We start from the raw sequence: 26,734 nt of genomic DNA, 5'->3' as shown, positions 1-26,734 counted from the left end.
ATGTATGGTCAGTTTTTATAAACTTCCAGGGTGTACCTGATATAAATATGTGTTCTTCATTTGATGTATTGTATATGTCCATTAGAATAAGTATGTTATTCAGGTTCAAATCTCTCTACATCCTTACAGATTTTTTTTGTTTACATGTTCTACCAGTTGTCGGAGGTCTGCTTAAAATCTCCAACTATGACTGTGGATTTGTCTATTTATATTTGTATATCTTATAGTTTTTAACTTGATATATTTTGAGAATGTTACAGCTTATACAGTTTATGGTGGTTTCCTTTTAGTATCTTACCTGTGAACCAAACCTTTTATCATTCTGAAGTGATACTGTTTTATTTTTCAGAATAAATTTTACTTTAAAGTCTACTTTGTCTGAAATTAATATAGCTATACCAGCTACCAGCTTTCTGTGGTTATTATTTATGTATGAATCTTTTATCTATTATATCAACCTTTCCATGTTGTTAACAAAAGCTTGGTCCTTGTCCCCAATGTCAATCCAATAATGATGATACAGTTTTGAGAAAAAGGAAAATAAAATTTTATTGCTTTACTAGCAAGGGAAAAACACAAGGGACTCTTTTCTGAGAGGCTGTGATTCTGCACATCATGGGGAACAGGAGTTTTTAAAAGGTGATTCAACGGTTACATTCCATGTGTGCTGTCTGGAGCTGTAATTCACTTATTAATTTGGGAGATAGTAATTTCTAAGATCTTCTGGTGCCATCCCCAGAGTACTTCTTTCCTGTGATGAGTGTGTGCTCAAGGGTAGATAACTCTTCCTAGAATAGGGAAGAAATGTAATCCTGAGATTAGGGAGGAAAGTTTAGGGAGGAGAAGGGAGAGAGGAAGAGAGAGAAACATGTCCATTTAAAAATAAGTCACAGTGGCAGAGCAGCAAGGGGTACATTCAAAGCATAAAGTGGATCACTGTTATAATGTGGCCTTATGTTTATAATATCTCTAATGAAAATCATACATGTTGAAATATATCTCATTTTTTGCCATTGAAGGATATTTGTTTTGGGTGTATTTCTCAATATTTCTAACTTTTTAATAATAACATTTCCAAAAAAATTGAAAGATAAAATTAGTGTCATTATATCTTCATGTAGACTTAGTACTTGTTAGCAATTTGCCATGTTTGCTTTATGTCTCTTGCACTCAAGTGTTTCTCAGTATATTCATCTACTTAAATCTTACAAGGGTGTGTACATTTCTTTTTTTTCTAGGCCATTAAAAATAAGTTATAGATAATAACGTTTCATATGCCTAAACACATCAGTATATACATCATGCCTTACTTAAGGAAAAGTACATCATACTACATAAACATAATATAATTAACAATTTCAGAATATTAGCAATATTTTAAAAGGATTATCAAATATTCAAGATAATAGTGGTTTTTAAAATTCTCATTTCTGTTCATATGCTGCTTTTGTTTATTCTCTTATTTTTTTTCAAATTCTGGAATATGTTTGAAGAAAATTTTCCATGAATCTTTTATGTCTCTGTACATCATAAGAGGAGAGGAACTGTCCTCTCAATGAACTCTGTTTTGAAGGTTGTTTTATAGTGAACAACTTGAAAATAGAGATAGTATCTCCCTTTGGAAGAAAGGTCAGATTTGTTTACCTTCTAACATAATAAAGATAATATCTCCAAGCAAAAATCAAGCAAGTTTACTGCCCATTATAAAATATGTGGGTTCTCTAAATTCTTGATTTCTCTCCTGTAATAATAATGCAGCTCAGGTGAAGGCATCAACTTGTCTGGTTAGCATCACTCAGTGGAAATTGGTATTCAGGGAAGCTCAGGCTATTGCTTTCAGTGATAAATTGTCTCTGATCAAGAAGTCTTGTATCTTCTACAAGCATTCATGAAATACTAGCAAACTAACTTGTTAGCTTGCAAATAGGGAATAGTCTCAGACCTTTCACAGTTACTGGCAGCATGGATTTCCCATATATTATTTCTTGACACTGATTTTATAAAAGTCTCATTGAAATATGTTTTTCACACCATCTAGTTCACTAATTTAAAGGGTACAACACTTTTTAGAACATTTATAGTATCATGTAACATTCTCCTGAATCAGTTATAGAGCATTTTTATCAAGCCCAAATGAAATCCATATCTCTTAGCTTTCATTTCCCATTGATCCCCCACTCCTCAGTCTTAGTCAACAGCCAATCTACTTGTTGTTATTATAGATTTGTCTGTTTTGTTGATTTCATAATGAAAATCATGTAGCAGGCAGGATATTGTATCTGTATGATACCTGTATGTCTCACTTCATGCCATTACCACATTAGTTGGAGTACATTTGTAGTAAGTATTTTACTCCTCTTTTTCAATATTGTTTTGGCTTTTGGGGTTTCTTGCTGTTACATATAAATTCAATGTTATTATCAGGTTGTCCATATATATACTTGGAATTTTTACAAAAAATTGCCTTGAATCTGTAGAAAAATGTGAGTATTACTGTCTTAGGAATATTAAGTTTTCTGATCCATGAATATGGGAATTCTTCCTTTATTTTATAATCATTAAATTATTTCAATAATGTTTTGATATTTTTAGAATATGTGTTTTGAATTTTTGGCTCAGTTTATTCCTAAGAATTTTATTCTTTCTTATGTGGTTGAAAATGGATTTTTCATTTCATTTCATGCTATTATATAGAAATGCAATTGAATTTTTATATTCATTGTGTACCTTATAGTCTTTTTGAATCTATTTATTAATTCTAATAGGAATTTCTAGATAAAAGACTTTGTCACATGTAAAAATATATGTTCTTTAATTCTTGTTTTTCAGTATTGATGGTTTACTTACTTGCCTAAATTTCATGGAGAGAATCTTTTAGAATTATTTTCAAGAGAAATGACAGAATGGATATCTTTGTCTTTTTTAATATTTTTTAAAATTTTTGGTAGTAAATAGACACAATACCTTTATTTTATTTATTTATTTATTTATTTTTATATCATGCTGAGGATTCAACCCAGTGCCTCACACATGCTAGGCAAGCACTCTACCACTGAGCTACAGATCCAGCCCTCATTCTGATCTTACAGGGAAATGATTCAGTCTTTCATTATCAACTATTGTGACATTATTTTTTTTGTATATGCCTTATATCAGATTGAAGAAGTTTCCTGCTATTCCTACATTGTTAGTAATGTAACCTCTTTCATTCCTGATTTATTTTTTTTCTGGCGGTTGTGGTTTGAAATTTTGTTGACCTTTCCTAAGCACCACATTTCAGTTTTGTTGATTATCTCTATGTTTTTAATCCTTCATTTTATTAATTTCAATTCAAATTGTTGTTATTTTCTTCCTTCTCTTCAATTGAGGTTTTGTTTGCTCCCTTTTACTAATGTCTTGAAGGGGAAGTTATTTATTTCATGTATTTTTAAATGTAAGTTTTCAATATTATGTATAATTCTAATGCACTAATAAAAATATTTAAGAAGAAGAAAAATATAGACATTCAATGCTCTAAATTTTCCTCTAGGGGCTGGGCATGTGGCTCAAGCGGTAGTATGCTCGCCTGCCATGCATGCGGCCCGGGTTCGATCCTCAGCACCACATATAAGCAAAGATGTTGTGCCCGCCAAAAACTAAAAAAATAAATATTAAAAAAAATTCTCTCTCTCTCTCTCTCTCTCTCTCTTAAATAAATAAATAAATAAATAAAATATCCTCTAGTACTCCTTTAAATATCTCATGTGTTTTGGGTACTTGGTTGTGTTATTTTCATTCATCTTACAATATTTTAATATATGTTGTATTTTCTTTGACTCATATATTCATAAGGAATTTTTAAAAATTTTTTCCATATTCTGTGAATATCAAATTTCCTTCTAATCTTGTTTTCAAATTTTATTTCAGTGTGGCTTGGAAACATACTTGGTATATTTCAATTTATTTATTGAAAGTGTTTTTAATGGCCTATCCTATGATCCATTCTGGAGAATTTTCTGTGCATTTATTATTGGACAAAATGTTGAATAAATGCCTGTTAGGTGTTGCTGGTTTGTAGTATTGTTCAGTTCTCTATTTTATTATTAATTTTCTGCCTCACTACTGTATACCCATTATTGAATGTGGGGTATTGAAGTCCCCAAATACTGTTATTAAATTGTCTATATTTCTCTCTTCAGTTGGGACAGTTTTTGTTTCATGTGTTTTTGGGCTCTGTTGTTAGGCGCATGCATAATTGTCATTGTTATATCTTCCTATTGAATTGGAACTTTACCATTATAAAATACCTAAAAGAGAAGATTTTGAAAGCTTCTTCTCAGCAAAAGAAACAATCAATGAGGGGAAGATAGAATCTACATTTGGGGAGCAAATTTTTGACACACACATGTCAGAGCACTAATCTCAAGTATATATACAGAACTCAAAAAATTAACATCAATAAAACAAACAACCCAATCAACAAATGGGCTGAGGAACTGAACAGACACTTTCAGAAGAAGATATACACTTGATCAACAGACATATGAAAAAATGTTCATCATCTCTAGTAATAGAGAAATGCAAATCAAAACTACTCTAAGATTTCATCTCACCCCAGTCAAAATGTCTGTTATCAAGAATACAAACAACAGTAAGTGTTTTGGTGAGGATGTGGGGGGAAAGGCACACTCATATATTGTTGATGGGACTGAAATTTGATGCAACCACTCTGGAAAGCATTATGGAGATTCCTAAGAAAACTTGGAATGAAGCCACCATGTGACACAGCTATCCCATATACACCCAAAGGACTTAAAGTCAGCATACTATAGTAATGCAGCCACCTCAATGTTTATAGTAGCTCAATTCACAGTAGCTGAACTGTGGAACCAACCTAGATGCCCTTCAATAGATGAATGGATAAAGAAACTGGTATATACACACAATGGAGTATTTCTTGGTATAAAGAGAGAATAAAATTATGGCATTTGCAGGTAAATGGATGGAGTTGGAGAATATCATACTAAGTGAAGTAAGCCCATTACAAAAATACAAAGGCCAAATATTCTCTCTGATAAGTGGATGCAGATCCATAAAATGTGGGGTATGGGAAAAATGGAGGAACTATGATTGGTGAAAGGGGAGGGAGAGATGGGGAGGGGGCATGGGAGCAGGAAAGATGGTGGAATGAGATGGACATCATTGCCCTAGGTACCTGTATGACTACACATATGGTGTGATGCTATATCGTGTACAACCAGAAAAATGAAAAGTTATGCTGCAATTGTGTACAATGAATCAAAATGCATTCTGCTGTCATATATACCTAATTAGAATAGGTAAATAAATAAATTTAAATAAACAATACCATTTCCTGTTACATAAGAGAAGATTTTAAAATACATAATCCATTATTGTTATTTAAAACTTGTTGCACCATAGAACACCAGAACTTATTTCTACCAAACTACATTGTACCCACTGATTGGCCTTACCTTCTCCCTCCTTTCTCTTACTCTTTCTCACATTGTACCTCATAAATATGTACAAATATTATGTATCAATCAGAAATGAAATGAAATGAAAATTACATATTCTTTTGGTCAACTTCTATTTCTTACTGAAACAAACTTTAGGATGGGTTCCTGGTATCTGAATTGTTGCAAGGTTCTTTGGGTAATCTTAATGCATCCAGGAATTTGCATGTTTTCATTTTAGTACAGGAAATTAAAACCAGGGCCTTGTACATGCTGGGCACGTGGTCTACCACTGAGTTACATCACCAGCCTTTTAAATTTATTTTTAGACAGGGTCTTGCCAAATTTCCCAGGTCAGCCTCTAACTTGAGATCCTCTGGAGTAGCTGGGATTACAGGTGTGCACCACTGCATTGGGCTGCAAGTTTGCTTTTTACTTGTACTTTTAAATCTAATACCTGTTATAGTTGGGTATTCATAATCTGAAAGTTTGAAACCCAAAATCTGAAAAGTTTTGAGCTCTGACATTATACCACAAGGGAAAAATTTCCACATGGTGCAATTTTGCTCCATGTAAAAGAGTATTTAAAACACTGTTTAATATTACCTTCAGGCTATGTGTATAAGGTTTATATAAGATATAAGTGAGTTCATTTTTACATTTGCGTCTCATCCCCAAAATATTTCATTATGTATAAGCAAATATTCCAAAATCTAAAAATAATTGAAAATTAAAAACACTTTGGTTCCAAACATTTTGGATAATACTCAAATATATACTTTTGTTATAGTGGCCTAAGATGTAAATTCATAATTTTCTGTACTTATCCCAGCACCATATGTTAAATGACTCATTAATTTCACATTGATTTGACATGCCAACTTTTATAATATAGTAAATGTGTGTGTAGGGGGTCCGTACACCTGTGTGTCTTTTCTGGCCTTAGTATTTTAGTTAGTTAAGCTACCACTCTTTGAGTAATACCATACTGTTTTAATTATTATAGTTTTATGATGTGTTTTACTAAGTGTGAATACAAAACCTTCCTTAATTTTTATTTTATTATTTTTCCCATAATAACATTTTAAAAGATTATTATAATTCAATAATTTTCTTGCTTTAACTGTTTTGTGTGATTTTGTAGAATTAATTTTCCACAGTATTGAAAAGATCATAGTTTAGCCTTATCTCCTATGATAGTTTTTTTTCCACATTTACTTAGTAAATGAATTTCAAACTGAAGTCTGTAAATGTTAATTTTACCTCTTTGCCTCATTCAATTTTTTAAAATCTTAGTGCTTAATATGGCCATTTTGCCTCTAGATATCTTTCTGTCCATTTTTCTGAATTGAAGTCTAGGTATTCACTTTTTTTTTTAACCAACCTTTTATTAATACTCTCGGGCTCAAGGGAATTTGTGTTAAGAATTATTGACTATACACTTATTTTTGCTTGGTGGATCCTAACAGAATCACAGTGGAATCTGGAAGCTACATAATTAGATCACATTGTCTATGTATGTCATTTTTACAAGTGAAAAAATGATCCCAGAGCATGGGAATGCTTGTCAATGAGATTGTAATGATTCAACTTCTGAAGTAAACTATGGGAATATTTCTTGTGTGTTAGTGCTTTTTTCCATTACCATTATCTGTCTTATCATTTTTTTCATTTTATTCTAATTTAAATTTGTTTGTGCATAGTTTTTCTTTTCTTTTTTCTTTTTTAAATCTAGATTGGAAGCTCCTTAAAGGCAGCACCTACATTTACACATTTTTGTACAGCTCATAGACATAATATTGTGCTTTGTACTCTTTGAGCATTTAATCAATATTAATGGAAATTGTTTTTTAAAAAAAGTTACTCCATTAATCAGATGTCTAATTAGGGCTATTTCCTTGTGGGTGCCACTGTTATAACTGTATAGAAAGTGGCATCTAGTGGTTGGTGTGTGTATTACAGTTGCCTGGTTTTTGTTTTGTTTTTAACCCATGAGTACCAGAGTCCTTCCCATAAGCTAGGCAGAATAAATAAAATTCAAAATTTAAACTTTAAAGCTTATTTTTAAAATTTATCTATAATTCCAAAATGTTTTAAGTAGTGATCTCTCTAAAGAAAACTACAAGTTAATTAATAAAGAAGTATAAAAAAAGATGAAATTACCAATTTTTAAGAAAAATATTGCATAAAATCACTTGTAAAATCACACAGAAGAACATTAAAGGTTTTGTTTGTTTATACATTATACTGAGATTTTTGGACACTGATTAGTGCAAAATATTGTAAAGAAATCACATAGTTTTATTCCATATTAATGAAATCCTATTATCCAGTTGCTTTGCATTATTCTCAGAATCTTTAATTCATATTTTAAAGAGGAAAATCTCCCCATAAAGACTGAATATGCAAAATTATACCATCTTCTACTTACAAAAAACCCTTATGCACATATATTCATATATTGTGTATAGTCATTCATTCAACTTCAAATGTTATTCTCACATTAACAGCCATTTTGGATTTGCAGTAACCTTTGCACCTCTATTAATGCATGTAATTGGATGCTGAGAGTGTGCACAATCTAAAATTTATTTTTTCACAAAGAATATTTTATATTTAAAATATAAAATATTTTATATTTTATATTTCTGTCTCATTATAATGTATTTTTTGTATATAGGTTTATTCTTTCTATTAAAGAACAAAGATTTATTGTCTTTTTATTTCTGCTTGCACTTAACATAGTGGCTGGCACAAAACAACACGTGATCAATAAGTATCTGTTGAATTATGTTAACATGAGTTGCATCTTTTTCATTTTTATAACTTTCATACCTAAAAAATTTTCTGGCCTGTAATCATGCTCACTTCATGTATGATGAATGAGTTTGTCTGAATAAAACTGTAATGTAGTTAACATGTAACACTAAAATCAGTGTACAACCTAATCACCTATTTATAATAAATAAATAATGGCTGCCTGACAGACTGAATTAGAAGTGTCAAGAGTACATCTTCTACTAGAATAGCCTCTTGCAGTTGATTGAGAGATCTTCTGTCTTCAAGCCATTGTAGTTTGCTCTTATAATAAGGAAAAGAGATTTCAGCATGAGGGTGGCTTCTAATTTCAGCTGCATTAGTTGATAAGGATTCAGAAAGATGCTGTGTTGTAGACTAAAGAAAGGGAAGCACGGAGCCCTGCATAAGCCTGTAATCCCAGCAACTCTGAAGGCTGAAGTAGGAGGATCACAAATTTCAGGCCAGCCTCAGCAACTTAGGAGACCCTGTTTCAACAAAAGGGTAGGGAATGGGGATGTGACTACAGTAAACTGCCTTGGGAAAAAAAAAGTAGAAAGAAAAGAAAGTATGGAATGTTGAGTAGGAGGGAAAGGCACTTTTTAAGCCACAGACTCTTCAGGTTGAGCACTGATGGATGAACTTTATTTGGCTTTTGCATCATACAAAGGTTTCAGTTAAGTTAGTTTGTTGATCTCTCTGATGAAAAGCATGCCATGTTCTTGTACATAAGTAGTAAGCTGTCAACCTAAGTTACACTAATTACTATTTGTTTTTTTAAGCTGTTCAGATTCATGCCAGAGTAAAAGATAGCTATGGATGGCAGAAGTTATCTACTTTCTTCTTATTTACTGTACACTTTTATTTTAGAGGAAGTTGTTTTTTGTTTTTTTTTTGTTTTTTTTTTTTTGGTTTTAGGACCTTACTTCCTAATATGAGCGAATTAAGGTGTTAGTTGTGGCTATTTAGAACATTTAGGCTGTGAAAGCAGCTTTTTTGGTAAAGCTTGGAGCTGTTAGAGGTTGAGCTGCTGTTAGTGATGGGGGAGTAGAGGCAAAGAAAAAAAGTGGTAAAATACAGCATTATGTATTCTGTGTGCCATGACTGCTCATGAATGCAAAGAAGCAAGTTGACTTCAAGTGGGAGCTATCTTTGACTAGTTGCCAAGTTGATTGCTAATTTAGATAGAGAGGTGGCTTCTTTAAAGTAATATTAGGAGAAAAACAAAGGAATTTCTAGAACTTGGACATGTGACAAGTCACATTACAAGGAAGTTATATGAATTTCTTTTTCATTTTATCCTCTTTATTTAAAAAGATATATCTTTCTTTAGAATGATAAAAAGTATATTAGATCATTATGAAAAGCTCAAACATAAATGTATATAATAAAAGGTTAGAGCTTCCCCAAAGGTAACTGTTGTTTGTCATTTCTATATATCCTTTCAGATAGTTCACTGTTTTTTAAAGTTTGGATTACTGAGTTCCACTGAATTCTAAGTCAAGAATTTGATTTTCAGTTTCATATTTAATTATTTCCCTTGTTTCTTTTCTTTATAGGCTTGCTATGGATGTTCTTCAGGATCAAAGTGTGACTGTAATGGTATAAAAGGGGAAAAGGTAAGATTGGAGAAGGCCTTTTAAAGCTTAGTAAAACCAGTAAAATACTTTTTTAATACATTTTCAAAATAGGGCTTCTATCTGAACGTGTAAATAAATAAAACAAGTTCTACTCTCCTGCTTATTTTGAGAACTTATAAAGATTGGATTGTATCTCAGGGATCAGCTAACATCTTCTTATAAAAGGCCATGTAACAAATATTTTAGGCTTTGTGGGACACATGAGGTCTGTGTCACATTTTCTTCTTTCCTGTTTGTGTGTGTGTTTGCTGTTGAGATGCTGAAACTGAAACCCAGGGACTCAGACATACTAGGCAAATACTCTACTACTGAGCTACATCCTAGCTCTTCTTTCCTTTCTAAAAACAGCTTTTTAAAAGTGACCAAGAAAGTTCTTGGCTCTTGGACCAAACAAAATAAGCTTCTAACTGCATTTGGCCTGAAAACTTTGATCTACCCTTATTAATCTTGTTGAAGTCACTGACTTAATAGGCAAAAAGAAGAGAATACTTAAGAAAATTAAACATGTATCAAGCTACTAAGATGTGCTGGATACCAAGCTAGGCAATTCCATGTAGTTTTCTTTAGTCCCTGCAAATTATTGATAGGTGAATGTCTATTTTTACCTTTTCCTGTAGCAGCACCTCCTATTGTATGGATATGATGACTATAAAGCAAGAATAGGCAAGTATTAAATAGCCTAAACCTAGCCATTGTAAGTTAGTGACTTACATAAAAATTCAAAAAATAAAAAAAGGATAGTGAATTGGTGAATTTTAAACTAAAGAAAATTATATTAGGAGAGAGGAGAATCTCACTCTGGTCTCTACTTTTGGGAGTTCAATAAATGTTTTTGAATGAATAAGTGAATGGTTCTACTAATTATATATGGAAAAGTTTGGGATAATGCCATAAGGGTATATTCCACTTAGGAATATGGAAGATTAATTAGCATAGTAAGATGTTTAAATGTCCTAGATCAAAGAAAACCACTTGTTTGATTATTTTGCAGTTCTTTATTCTCAAGCCCATTTGACCTTTGTAATCCCTATTTTCCCAACAGAATACCCATTAATATTAATTAAATAATTTTCTATGGAACACTTATATGAGTAGCATTAGTTTGAGGGAAATAGTTTTGTAGTAAGGGTGTTTTCTGTAGTGATAAAAAGACTAAGAGGGATTCATTCCACATCATAGTGCAGTGACTGTTATCACATTAATTTATCTGGAGATAAGAATTTAAAACTCTGAACAAAATATAATATCTAATTGATAAGATAGGATAGTTGCCAAAGGAATAAAGTGGAAAAGATTCTTTAAAAAAGAATGAACACTATGGGCTGGGGTTGTATCAGTGGTAGAGCACTTGCCTACAACTTGTGAGGCACAGGGTTCAATACTCAGCACCACATACAAATAAAATAAATAAAAATAAAGGTATTGTGTCCATCTACAACTAAAAAAAATGAAGAAGAATGAATATTAGGTGAATTTAAATTTATATTTTTTCTTCCTGAGTATACCCCATGTGTGCATGTTAGAGGATGGCTACAACCCTGACAAAAACCCACAGTTAGAATGCTTTGAGATTTCAAGAGAAAGAGTTGAGGATACCAGAAAGGCTTGAAAGTAAGGGAAGATGTGCTAGAGTAGAAATAAACAAAGACAAGAGAGTTTAAAAATATGCTTAAAGATTCCACTCAAATTCATGGTTAAATCCTGAACTTCATAGGTATAGGGAAGAGTCATACTACCCAGCCCCCCCCCAAAAATGATGGAAGTACATGTACATAGATTTAACTGCAGTTCATTGAAAGCAAAACAGTTTTAAGTTTGAGTTCACCTGATTCAACTATTATATTTTCAGCACTGGGGGTTGAACCTAGGGCCTCATACATGCTAGAAAAGTGTTCTACCACTAAGCAATATCCTTTTTATGTTATTTAACTTAGTATCAGTCAAATCTTTGTCACTGTAACGTAAATAACTGACAAGAACAACTTAGAGGAGAAAAAAAGTATTTAAGCTCATGATTTCAGAATTTCAGTCCATGGTCCATTGACTCTATTGCTGTAGGCCTGAGTTGAAGCAGATCATGATGGCAGAAGGGCATGAAGGAAGAAAGTAACTCAGCTCATGGCAGATGGAAAGTAGAGGGGAGGAGAAGAAGGGGCCAGGGACAAATATAGTCGAAGGCCATGCCTTCATTGACCTGTTTACTTCAGTCAAACCCATCTGTCCATAGTTATCCCCCAGTTGTTCATTCAAATTATTAATACATCCAATAGATTAGTCTACCCCATTTATAATTCAATTTCAACCTATGACCATTGCTACATTGCTTAACACATGGGCTCTTTGGGGGGCAGTTTTAGATCCAAATGATACCATTTATTTTAAGATGATGCCTCACTAATGTGCTCAGGCCAATCTCAAACTTTTAATCTTTCAGCCTCAAACTACCAAGTATCTGGGATATGGGCATGTACCAGCATGCCTGGCATTAGCTAACAGTTTGTTACAACAAAAAATCAATACTCTTCAGATAGAGATAAGAGAATCCAAAATTTCTACATATTACCTGCACTATCCAGTATGCAATTAAAACTTACCAAGTTGAAAATCAACTCTAAAATAATACTGATGTTAGAATTTTTCAGTGAAGAAAAATTTATCAGATAGACTTAATAGCAGAGCTGAGATTTAAAAAAAGAAAAAGGTCAATGAACTTTAAGATTTAAAGTAAAAAAAAAAAGATCTCTGAACACAGGAAAAAAATGAAAAAAAAATAGAAAGATTAGGGCCTTAGTGACCTGTGTAACTGTATCAAATAGTCTAAAATAAATGTCAATAAAGTCCTACAAGGACAGGAGAGAAAGATCAGAGGGGTAAAAACATAATGAAACATGGGACAGTATTAATGGAAATAATTCCCTGCCACTAGGTGAAAAATATAAATTTGTAGATACAATAATTTGGACAAACCTCAAGTAGGATAAAAGCAAAGAAAAATACACATAGTTCCCATCATAATGAAACACTGAAAAAGAAGCCAAATAAAAGAAAATCTTAAAAGCTAGAGAAAATTCCTATTGCATACAGTGGAATGATGACATGAATGATGATAGTGCCCTTCACAGAGAGAGTGGATAATATGCAGTATATCATTAGAAGTTGACAAATTCTGCAAACATAATGATCATACAGTGAAAATATACCTCAAAAATAAAGGAAACTTTTAAGATATTTTGCAAAGATAAGAATAGAGAATTTGGCATAAATGTACTGAGAGAGAAATTTCTTCAGGTTAAAGGGAAATGTCAGTAGACAGAAGTGTGAATTTGCAGGAAGGAATGAAAGGCACTAGAAATGGTGTATATGTGGTTAAATATAAAAGACTATATCCTTTTCCTCTCTCTTATTTAACACAAAAGAGGATTTAAAGAATAAGATCATAGCTCCAAAATACCCGAAGCCAAATCTGACAGAATTAAAGGGACAAATTTACAACCATAGTTATAGATTCTGATACTCCTACCTCAGTCATTGACAATACTCAGAAAGTCAGTTAAGGGTGTAGATGATTTGAATTGCACTATTAACAACCTGGCCTTATTGACATATAAAGAATACTATGTCCAATAACTACAAAATACAATTTTTTCAAGAGCACATGGAATTTTTAACAAGATAAACTATATTATGGGCTACAAAATAAGACCATAAAAATACCAAAAGTTTAAAAATATGAGTATCCATTCCCTGATCACAGTGAAACGAGTAAGAAACCAATAAAAATCTGTAGAAAAACCTCAACTATTTGGAAATTAGAAAGCATCATTCTACATAACTGATGGATCAAGGAAGAAATTGGAAGGAAAATTGGAAAATTTTGTTTTTTGGAATTGGAAATTATTTGGAATTGGAAAATGTTGTATTTTGTTTAAAAGCAACAATTGAAAATTTGGAATGACATGAAAAGAGTGCTTAGGTGGGAAACAGCTTTAAATATCTATGTAAAAAAGAATGATTAACATTGGTGATCAAAATTTCCTACTTAAGTAACTAGAAAAGGACTAGTAAACTAAATTTAAATTAAGAGAAAGAGGATAATAAAGTAAAAATCAATATATATGAACTAGAAAACAAATAATAGAAAAAAACTTACCCAAATTTGTTAATTGATAGATTGATAGCATGACTGATAATACAGAGAAAAATAAAAATACAAATACCAGTATTAGGAATGACACTACAAAAATTAAAGATCAATAATGGAATATTATATATATGTTTATAAAAAATTTGACAACTGGGGCTGGGGTTCTGGCTGAGTGGTAGAATGCTCGCCTAGCACATGTGAGGTGCTGGGTTCAATCCTCAGCACCACATAAAAATAAATAAATCAAATAAAACTATTGTGTCCAACTACAGCTAGAAAAATATTTTAAAAATTGGCAACTTAGTTGAAATGGACAAGTTCCTTGAGAAATAAATATTATCAAAACAAAATAAATGAATAAATAATAGAATAAAATAAGCAAAAGATTAATAACACTGTATTTATAATAAAGATATTAGATTTTCAATCCTTTCTACAAAATCTCAAGTTTCATAAGGTTTCACTGATGAATTCTATTAAACATTTATGTGGGAGACAATGTCAATCTTGCATGAAAGCATTTAGAAAATACAGGAATAGAGAATGTCTTCCATCTGCATGAAGTAAGCATAGTCCTGATACCCAAACTAGACAGAGACAAAATTGCCAAAACAGAAAACTACATCAGTAGCTTCTATGAACACAGATGCAGAAAGTCTTAAAATTTTAGCAAATTCTATTTAACAACATATAAAGTATATAATATACTAGGAATGCGTGTTTCATTTAACATGTGAAAATAAAAAATTGTCATTCATATATTAAATACTAAAATATTTTAAAGCATAAAGAAATAAATCTACCATCCACCTTAATAGACAATAAAGAATGCATTTTACAACTTCAATTTACATTGGTGATAAACTCTTAGCAAAGTAAGAGTAGGAGAGATTTCCTCATTAAAGGGAATCTACCAAACCAATTCATCTAAAATTATATGCAGTGGGTAGTTTGTTATTTTCTCCTAAGTTCAGAAACATATCTGCTCTCACCACCTCTATTCGAATATCACTAGTATAGTAAAGAAGAAAAAATAAGCAAAAAGCATCCACTCTGGAAAGGAAGAAATAAAGCTGTTTTTTTCTTTGCTGCTATTGATGGCATAATTTGTCAATGCAGAAAATTCTATGGACATACACTAAGTTGTTCCAAAAATTTATTACTGCTTTTAGAAAGATTATTTTAAAAACAAATAAATTAAGATCAATAAAAAATCAGTTCTATTTCCATAGTCAATTTTCTATGAAAATTAGGAAATTGGAATCATAATAATGCCTTTGAGAATAACAAAAATTTGGAAAACTTAAGACTAAGTCAGACAAAAATATGCAATGTCTGGACACTGGAAACTATAAGAATATTGCTGGAAAAAATAGAAGACCTGAATAAATGGAGATATATATCATGTTCATGGACTGGAAGGTTCATTATTTATATACTGTAGGCAGGTAGGGCATGGTTCAAGGAAGTAGGTCACTGGAGGTGTGCCTCTGGGATTTATATTTCCCTGGCACCCTGTTTGTACTCTCTCTCTTTCCTGGATGTCATGAACCAAGTAGCTTTGTTCTGCCATTATGTTCTGCCTTACCTTGAGTCCAGAGCAATGAAGTCCATCAACCAGGGATGGAACTTCTGAAAGCTTGAGCCACAATACACTTTTCTCCTCTAAGTTGTTCTTGTTGGGTCTTTTGGTCACAGTGATGAAAAGCTGAATAACAAATTACATTTCATCAAAATTAGGAATTTCTTCTTATTTAAAAGTCATTGTGGGGCTGGACACAGTGGTACATGCCTGTAATCCCAGTGACTCAGGAGAGCAAGGCAGAAGGATCACAAGTTCAAGGCTAATCTCAGTAACATAGTGAGATCCTCAGCAACTTAGTGTGACCCTATCTCAAAATTAATACACACATCACATATATGGGGCTGTGGATATATAGCTCAGTGGTAGAGAATCCTGAGATTCAATCTCTAGTACCTGTCCCCCACCCCCACAAAGACATTTTTAAAGAGAATTAATGAAAAGATAGCCCACAATCTTGGAAAAAAGATTGTGAATCATATGTCTCTTATAAAACTTGAATCCTGGGGCTGGGGTTGTGGCTCAGGGGTAGAGCACTCGCCTAGCATGTGTGAGGCCCTGGGTTTGATCCTCAGCACCACATAAATACATTAATTAATTAAATAAGGTCTATAAAAAAAGAACTTGTATCTAGAATATTTAAAGAACTCTTAAAATTCAATAATAAAACAAACAACCCCAACTAAAATTAAATTAGAAGAAAGTAGCAAGAGATTTTAATACACTTGATAAAATCCGATATATAGGCGGCAAAATCACACATGAAAAGATGTTCAACATTATTAATTAGGGAAATACAAAACAATCACAAGGAGATAGCACCATTATAATATAATCTAAATATTATTGGCCATACCAAGTATAAGTGAGGATGTGGAGTAATTGGAACTATTGTAGATTGCTAGTGCAATGTCAAATGATGCAAACACTTTGGGGAACAGTTTGACGGTTTCTTTAAAAGTTTTGACTTGCTATCTATTGTATGACCCTGTCCATTCTTAGGCATTTATCCATTAGAAATGAAAGCATACATTAATATATAACTAGTGCATTAATAATATTCATAGTAGCTTTATTTGTAATAGCCAGAAAGTAGAAACAACCAACTGCCCATCATCAGGTAACTTAATGAACAATTGAAAATATCTATGCAATGAAACACTACTCAGCAATAAAAATAGATTAACTATCAGTAGCCATCACAACATGTTTGAATATCAAACAATGATGCTGAGTGAAAAGTTAGACAAAAGTATGATATGTGTGATTCCATTCATATAAAATTCTGGAAAATGCAAGTTTCATTAAGAAATAGTTTAGTGTTTAGTGACAGAAAGCAGATCAGTCAATGCCTGGGGTGGTGGGATTGGGGTAGACAGCTAGAAGCACAGGAAAGTTGAGGGCACAAGGAACCTTTTGTAAGTGATGGATATGTTCTTTATTTTGGCTGTGGTAATGGTTTCAATGTTCATTATTTTTCTTTTTGGGGGCAGGGGTTACTGGGGATTGAACTCAGGGGCACTCGACCACTGAGCCACATCCCCATCCCTATTTTATATTTTATTGAGAGACAGGGTCTCACTGAGTTGCTTAGTGCCTCCTTTTTGCTGAGGCTGGCTTTGAACTCGGTATTCTCCTGCCTCAGCTTCCCGAGCCGCTGTAATTACAGGCATGCACGCTGGTGATTTTTCACACAAAAAATGAAAATCATTCTATCTAACTCATATTGTCATTTGGAATAGTAAATAAGATAAAACATTGTGAATTTGTAATAACATCTGGCATATAAAAAACATTCAGTATGGGTTAGTTGTTATTATTGTTGAGTTTTAAATGCCTGTGATGTTTAAACCAGTTGTTCATAGGAATTTAGCTTTAAGGAGAAACATTAATACGTGAGATTTCCCAGGGAAAGAGAGAGAAGATGATCGAAAAAGAGCCTACAGTGATACCAATAATTAAAGAACAGGTAGAGGGAGAATATTATTTTACAAAGGAAAATAAGAATGATTTTTTTTTAATATTCAACTAGGCGGACAGGATAAACCAGGTTTTCTCTTTAAGTTTGATCTCTTGATTTCCTAAGATTTAAGGGTTTCTCAAAAAAAAATTCTCTAGCCAAATGTCTTTATAGGAACCTTCTTAAGCAGATACTAATATAACAACAGCCCAGGCAGCACCCAAGAAAGAAAAAGTATCCATATCTATAAGGAAACTGATCCACAGATATAGACACACAACATCATTTTCTGTTTGTTATTGTTAGTAAGTAACAAAAAAATCTTGAGTATTTTTAAGGATTAAATGAACCCCTAACAGGGTAGCAAAGAGTAAGCACAAAACCTATGTCAGTCTTCCCTACCATCTATATTAGGAATTGGGTAGAGGACCCTACACTTAACCCTTTCTTACTCAAGGCTTCTGTAGTTTCCATTCAGAAAACTTTAACCTTTGAGAGTTTCAGAATTGCTCTTCTAGTTTGTATGTTGCTGGCCAATCACTGACCTTCTATCTTCCTTACTATAATATTTTTCAATCTGCTATATGTGACATTATAGAATCTAGTGTGAGGAGATTTCAGGATATATCCTTTATTACATGTATTATTTATTAATTCCAACACAATTAACATAATTAACTTTTCATCATCTTCCACTCTTTAGTCTCTTTTCTTAACTATAACCCGGAAAGCAGTTTCATATCAGAGAAAATATAGCTTTCTTCAAATATTATCCTCAAGTTTTGGCAGAGGTATGCTCTATATAGCAGTTGAAATCCCCAAAAGTAGCTGTTTTCCACTTATGGAACTCTACTAGAACTAGATTTTTTTTACCTTCTTGCCTTTCTTTCTGACTGGAATTTGCAATAGAATTTTTACTGCTACCTCTACCAGTAATGAGCTATTTAATGATTTCAGGTAGTTTAGTTGTATAGATTTTGAAACTTTTAATTTCTCCCTTCTTGACCTGTTTTCTTCAAAGTAATTAATTGAGGTTGATGAGTATTAAATCACAATTTTATGACTCATTGAAACAACAAAGGAATATATGTGTAGAAAATGTATACATAGTAAGTAATTATTGTCAAAGCTACAGAAGTCTACTGTATATCTTAAACTGTAGGAGAAATATGTATGTACTGGCCTGTGGGTCAGTTTCCTTACACATACAGATGCTTTCTCTTTCTTAGGTGCTGCCTGGGCTGTTGTTATATTAGGAACTGGTAAGAGGGTCCTTATAAAGACATTTGGCTAGATAAAGTTTTGTTTTTTTTTTGAGAAATCCTTAAATCTTAGGAAATCAGGAAAATGTTAGTAGCCTTCTATATGGAAGCACACGCCAGGAAGCTATGAGCCCTTTAGTTCTTAAAGTACATGGTGGAGAATTTTGTGATTGGTCTCCATAGGACTATTGGAGTTTATACTCTTACTATTATTGGCTGTTTACAAATTAATTAACCCTTTTATGTTGATCTAAATAATATGCTTGCTGGCTTTTCTACCCCTGCCTTTCTGGCTTTATAGATATATCAGATAACTACCATTACCTGATAAGATGTGATGGGCCCTCACTGGTAGGTAGGCAGCCCTCCTGTGCTTGTGTTAACTGCTATGATCAGAATTGAGATTTGAGTCAAAATTCAATTATTCTGAATAGAGGTGGTGTTTTCTTGTATCTTTTGTTTTCTACACTGAATGTGCATTTCTTTATCATATTAATTTTACAATCAGAAAAAAAATATTAAAAAGTTGATGTTCTAAAGATTTGTTCTGGCCAATTTAATTGAATCTCCAACCAGCAAATGAATTTTTACTCTGTATAATCCTGCAGTTCTTCTACTTTACAACAAATCTGGAAGCTTCTCCAGTGGTTTCTTTTTATACTTCATCTCTTCCCCATGCTTTTTTCATGTAACATTTACAAACGTGATTTCCTGGTCCTATTGCCATCTTCCTTGTTAAAATCTTGATGTTAGTATGTTTAAATCTCACTTTATCTCTGATATATTCTTTAGTTTTATAGGAGATTACATTACTATGTGTGATATAAATTTGGCATGATTTGTGTTTTTCTCCTTAAATCTTACAGTTTTCTTCATGTTAATAAAAACTGTGAATTCAATATCATTAAATTGTCAGTTTTGCTGGGCACAGTGGTGTACGCCTGTAATCCCAGCAGCTTGGGAGGCTGAGGCAGGAGGATCATGAGTTCAAAGCCAGCTTCAGCAACAGTGAGGTGCTAAGCAACTCAGTGAGACCTTGTCTCTAAATAAAATACAAAAAAGGGCTGGGGATGTGGCTCAGTGGTCAAGTGCCCCTGAGTTCAATCTCCACTACAAAAAAAAATAATAATACATCATGGTCTATATAGATATTTGATCTTTTGAGTATCAACCATGCCTGTGCTTGGAAATTAAAAAATGACCTTACCTTTAATTCTTGTTTCATTGCAGGGAGAGAGAGGATTTCCAGGTTTAGAAGGCCATCCAGGTTTGCCTGGATTCCCAGGTCCAGAAGGACCTCCAGGGCCTCGGGGACAAAAGGTATGTTCAAACTACTAAAACCACAGGAATTGAGTCATCTTAAATGTGAGACTAGGTGTCAAATCAACTAAAAAGTTATTGAATTCTAGTGAGAAAATATTAAAATCAAACATTAGAATGATGAGGAGTCTATAACTTATTGATTTTTTCTTTTTCCCTCTATTTCTTTTGCATTACAATTCTTAATACAACTTTATACCACAATTTACATATCTGTTTGTTTATAAGGTATGTTGACACCAAATTCACATCTTCATACATATATTTTGTATAATGATGACCATCATCTTCCACAATATTTTATTTTAATTGAATATTATTACTATATTAAGATGTTTTAGGAAGATGTTTTTACTGTATTTAGCTGTTGGGAATCCTTTAAAAAAGTTCTTTCAAGAGCTCAGCTGAACTGAGAAGAGCCAAGGTGCTTAGTGTCAGAGTAGCTCATTAAGACAGCATATCACATTGGATGGGGATGTGACTTGGTGTTAAGAGTGGTTGCCTAGCATTCATGAAGGCCCTGAGTTTTATTCTCAGCACTGGGAAAAAAGCCATAATGAAAGTAACTGTTGAACCTTTACTGACTTACTGCAGTTTTATAAAAAATGAAGTGAAACTAGAGAAAGCACTAACTTCCCCATTGTTCCATTTTTCTCCATGGCACAGTACCAGCAAGGGTTAGATGGATCAGCATAGAAGAGTGGAATAATTTCACTGAAAGTGTATATAGCCCTGGGGGTAGTATGTCAGAAGAGAGGAGAAGGGCTAGGAATGGAAAAGTATTGAGTCAGTGCAGAAAAAGTTTCTTCAGGGTTTTACACCAAAGGAGGTCTCTATCGAAGGCCCTAGCTAAAGAAGCTTATATGTATAAGAGAATGGCCACCTGGGAGAGCTGCTTCAGAAACTGCAGTGCATTGGCTATACACCAAGTTTAATGTCTGAAGGGCAGCTGTCATCCATGAGGCCTACCATGAGGTTTTGGGGTAGACTTGAAAAATCTCACATAGGTGTTTGAGTTCCACCCTTTGATTTTTTAAGATGTGAGTTAGAAACATACTCATGGACCTGAATATGTTGTACTTTAAGGGGCTATGTAAAAATGCTTTCAATTAGTTTGAGACTAATTCTAAGCAGGGTGATCAGAGCTGCCTAGAATATTAAATGTAAAATCATGAGGCATAGCTGTTGCCATGCCAAGAATAGATGCCCCATAGCTTGCCCAATCTACTTTATAGAGCTAGGAGGCATTTCTCTTTAGTCTTATGGGCTGCTTTACTTTGCCAGTTTTAGTGTTCTGTGTGCAACACAAAGTGCTGGCAATCACAGAGACCATTCCTTTGTTGGCCAGCAGGAATCTGACAGCTATAGGGTGATTTAACACTACTAAAAGCCAAGGAATTTAGGCCAGTCTGTTACACCCCCAAAGCTGAGGTATTATCATTAATGTCCTCTGCAAGAGTCAAGTACAGGTCCAGTACCACCTTTTTACTTGAATGATTCTGACAGAGGGAAAGGTTACCTGGAGCTTATGCATGAGTAGAGAGGCTATAATGCCACCTGGAAATTCTCCTGAGTAACCAGAGTCGTCTCTGGTTTTGGAGTTCCTCTGTTATTCCATGAAGTAGGATGTGCTTAATGGGGAGACTGTTATGAATAGTTGAGTATCTTTCATCAATATCCCATTATTTGCATTTGAGGGATATTGAAAGCCTGAATTTATGAAAAAGAATAGTACACCAGTGGGGCCATATGGGGCCATACGTAGTTCTGGAAATGTAAAAGTCATTGATTACAATGGGGGTCATCCAGCCAAAAGTCCATTTTAATGGGCAGGACTTGAGTGTAATTGGAAATTTGTGTAATGTGGAAAGGCCACTGCTGTCAAGGTCAGACTGCTCCAGTGATTGACCCCATATACCTTTTCCCTAGATGTTTCAGTTGCTCCCATTTTAGACAGGAAGGGTTTGACATCTGAAAAGGTATTTTGTTCCTCTAGTGTCAGAGTTCAATTGTGGCAACAAATCAGGTGCAAAGTTGGGACACTTGGAGGTACTAAAATGGTCTGTTTACATAAACGTTATTTTTCAGTATTCAGCAACATAGCAATCAGATGTTTATCTATGGGGTTGGGCAGTGGATGCCATATCCAGAAGTTTTGTCAGATTCACCTGGAGTAGGCACATCAATGCATTTGACAAGGAGTAATTCATACAGGCTATTCTGTGGGAGAGAGAGAGAAAAGAGAAGTTTGATTCATTACTCCAGCCCTCATACCCTGGTTCATGGATCAGAACGTGTTCTTGTCCTATCAGTTAAGTGGACTGTATTCATTGATTTCAATGTGGGCAGTCTGTCCTGTACCATGAGCAAGGAAAGCATCTTTGTGTGCTTGTTAAGATTGGAAATAGGAAGAGATAATAGTGAAGTTTCAGACTCAGAAGTTTCTTTCTTTTTGTTTTTAATGGATCTTTTGGCTCAGTGCCCTTTTCCATCTGTATTAGGTAGAGTGGTGAAGTGATATATGAAAGAGCAAGTTCTGTTCATTTGCCTGGAAGGAAAATTGGCTTAAAACCCTTTTTTTCCTAATTTTATTATTGTGTGTAATGATGGTACATCATATCATTACAGTATTAAGGAAATCAAATGGATATTCACCAGGTAGTCCTCCCAATAAAGGAGGAAAGTTAAATGCATGAATACATTTTAACATTTATGTATGTCAGAGCTTAGATTTTGAGAGAATACTGACCATGCAGTAGTTTTGTTAAGTTTCAAGAACTGACGGGTCCTATACTAGATTTCCTGAATAGAACTTGAACACTGAGGAAATAGTAGGACCCTAAATGATGGCATAGAATTTTGGTAGATGAGCCATTCAACTGCATTTACTGGTTCTAATAACACTTAGAGAGCAACAAGAGCAGAATGATTCTTGTGTACCCAGTAGTGGCACAGAAGTAGAAGTAGCAGAAAGATATGAGCAGCAATTCATGAAGACTATTGGCATGGGATATCTAAGTGAAATCCAGTTTGAACTAGACAGTCCCACCCCTCAACACTTTAGAACTACTTAAGCTCTCCAAAACTTAGACACACTCTCATGAAAATGAGCTGGGGGGTGGGGGAGTGCAGAACTCCAATTGACTGAGATTAAATTTCAGCCATGTTATAAAAATGGGTGCTTTGGAACAGAAATTAAGTTGAGCCATAGAAAAAGTTGCATTTCTTGCATATAGTTTTATCTGGTACTGGAGGCTGAGATTCTTACCATGATTATTGAGAGGTAACAGTTTTAATAGACATTAAAAGAAGTTAATTGCATCAGGACTTCTTTGAAATTATTTAGCATTAACTGGAATTATTATAACTTGTAAAAATATGTTTGTATGCAGATTATGTATCATATCAAAAGCATTTTAATATTTTGCTCTGATTCTATTTTAGTATCTATAAAAAAGAACATAAGTGGGCTGGGGATGTGGCTCAAGTGGTAGCGTGCTTGCCTGGCATGCGTGCGATGCTGGGTTCGATCCTCAGCACCACATACAAATAAAAATGTTGTATCCGCCGAAAACTAAAAAAATAAATATTAAAAAAATTCATTTTCTCTCTCTCTCTCTCTCTCTCTCTCAAAAAAAAGAACATAAGTGCTTTCTAAACTTTTAAGTTTCTAAATTTTTTAATGTTTTATTTTTTTAAATTCTTTTTAATATTTATTTTTTAGTTTTAGGTAGACACAATATCTCCATTTTATTTTTATGTGGTGCTGAGAATCGAACCCAGTGCCTCATGCATACTAGGCGAGTGTGCTACCACTTGAGCCACATTCCCAGCTCAGGATTTCTAAATTTTAAGTGCTTTGTATTCCTGTGTCCAGTATGACTTCAGGTTTTCCAAAATAAGTGAATTCTAGTATTAGTTATTCTGGTACATGTCAATACATATACTAAGTCAAAAACTTTGTAGGATTATTCTTTATTGTACACTCATATTTATAAAAGTAAACATGTATGAAACAAACATTTTATATATGTATATATTAATATATACATTACATTTGTGTATGTGTATATATTTATATATATTTTGAAAGGAGTTTTTTTTTTAATGGTACCAGGATTGAACTCAGGGAGTACTTGACCACTGAGCCACATTACCAGCCCTCTTTTGTATTTATTAAGAGACAGGGTCTCACTGAGTTGCTTAGGGCCTTGCTGTTGCTGAGGCTTGCTTTGAAATCACGATCCTCCTGACTTAGCCTCCCAAGCTGCTGGGATTACAGTCATGCACCATTGCACCCAGCTTGAAAGGAGTTTTTATTATTTAAAATAAAATTTAGTTTCTTACCTTAATGTATTTAATTGGTGCATTATAGTTACACTTTAAAGTAGAATTCTGTAATATATTTATACATGTACATGGCATAATTTGCTCAGTTTCATTTAGCGGTTCCTCCCCTTTTTCATTCTCTCCTCCTAGATAGACAATGCATTCACATTTTTCAAGATAAATTAACATAAGAAGGTATATAATGAGAAAAATCCTTTCCATTTATGTTCATTAGTCACTGAGGTATACACACATACTTTTACTCCCTTTGTGAAATAGTAGTCATTATGTTTATCTTTTGTTTTTCACTTAATATAAATTATAGATATCCCATATGAGTACACACAGACCTCCTTATTATTTTCCATGGGTGAATTTTATCTTATTGTGTATATAAGTCACAACTTATTAACCAGTCTTCTATTGATTTAGATAGTTTTCAATTTTTCCTACTATAAACAGTCTTACTAAGACATATAGATTTAATTAGATATCCTTACACCAATAAGGGATTAACTGTAAGATGAATGATTGGAAATAGTATTGCTAGATCTGAGGGTATACATATATTTTTGTAAATATTCCCCAATTGCTTCTCCAAAAGTTACATGATTTAGCCTTGGTTCAGCCATATGTAAGAAGATCTATTGCCCTATAGCTCCACAGTACTATAATGAAACTTGGATTTTTGCCAGTATGATAAAAGAAAGTGGTCTCTCAATGTAGTTTTAATTTGCATTTCTATTTGTATGAGAGAGAATGTATTTTTTATATGTCTGAATAATCATTTGTCTTTTCTTTGACCTGTATATTTATATCATTTGCCCACTTTCCTATTGGAGTATTGGTATTTTCATATTTACTGAGCTCTTTATCTGTTAGGGAGATTCGCTCTTTGTTATACTGTGAGTTGCATTATTATCCTCTACTTTGTCATTTGTTTTTGCTGAATGTGTACATGTATGTCTATGCATTTATGTGTCTGTATTTTTTAGAGATCCTTTTCCTTATATCTTGTGGAATTTGAGTAGGAAAAGCCTTCCCCCACTGTAAGATTATATAACAATTCTCAAATATTTTTCTCTGGCAATTTGATATTTTTTTTTACATTTAAGCATTTTACTCATATGGAATTCATCCTGATATATGGCTTTTGATATAAGATTCACATTTTTTTCCAGATGGTCTCACAAGCGTCACACATCATTTTCTCCAATAATATGCAATGACACTTTCATTATGCAGTAGTCTCCTCTATCTCCATTTTTACTTTCTATAGTCTCAATTACTCATGGTTAATCACAGTCTAAAATATTAAATGGAAAATTACAGAAATTAATAGGTCATATATTTAAATAACTTTTATTATAGTATACTGTTGTATTATTCCATTTTATTAGTTATTATTATTAGTCTCTTACATGTCTGATTTATAAATTTAACTTTACCATAGGAATGCATGTAAAGGAAAAAACTCTCTATATATATAAAAACATATATAAAACATATATGATATTTAGATAGATAGATAGATAGATAGATTGATTGATTGATTGATTGATTGATTGATTTGGTACCATCTGCAATTTCAGGCATCCACCATGGGTCATGGAATGTATCCTCTTTGAATAAGGGGGAACAAGTAAACCAGATTCATCTGAATGTATGGATTTGTTTCTGAAACTTCCAGTAGTCATCCAAGGGTCAGCTTATTGATGTATCAAAACTAAACTATATTAATTCTAGAGGCTTTATACTATATTTTTATACCTAACAGGACTAGTGACCCCTCCATGCTCTTTCATTATTTTTTTTCTCAGTGTTCTTGCTTTTTTATTTTTCTACATGAACTCTGGAATCAGTGTCTAGTTTTTAAAACTCATTATATCTGTTTTCATTGAATCAAATTTGTAATTAAATTCATTGAGAATTGACTGTTTGGTCCTGGGAATTGGACCCATGAGTATGTTATCACCAAGATGCATTCCCAGCCCTTTTTAATTTTTATTTTGAGATGGGCTTTTACTAGGTTGTCCAGGCTGGCCTCCAACTTGCCAGCCTTCTGACTAGTTGAGATTACAAGTATGTGCCACCATGCCTGCCTGAAAATTGACTTTTTGAATGTTGAATTTTGTTATCCTGGAACAGGGAATGCCTTTTAATTTTTGCAAGTTCTCTTTTGTGAACTTCAGGCATGTTTTAACCTTTTCTTCTTATGGATCTGTATTTTTCATGTTGCAATCAT

At 33.2% G+C, this 26,734-nt stretch overlaps 1 protein-coding gene across 1 annotated transcript in view; it reads left to right on the top strand.

Annotated features, from left to right (window-relative positions):
- Window positions 1–26,734, top strand: part of Col4a5 (collagen type IV alpha 5 chain) — a 217,946-nt gene that overhangs the window by 77,947 nt on the left and 113,265 nt on the right. The window contains exons 2-3 of the mRNA XM_078034408.1: window positions 9,812–9,871; window positions 20,071–20,160. Of these exons, the coding sequence (XP_077890534.1) occupies window positions 9,812–9,871; window positions 20,071–20,160 (150 nt within the window). The remainder of the gene's footprint in view (window positions 1–9,811; window positions 9,872–20,070; window positions 20,161–26,734) is intronic.

Source organism: Ictidomys tridecemlineatus, chromosome X, assembly GCF_052094955.1.
Source record: "Ictidomys tridecemlineatus isolate mIctTri1 chromosome X, mIctTri1.hap1, whole genome shotgun sequence".
NCBI lineage: Eukaryota > Metazoa > Chordata > Mammalia > Rodentia > Sciuridae > Ictidomys > Ictidomys tridecemlineatus.
This window is presented reverse-complemented; position numbering and strand designations above follow the sequence as displayed.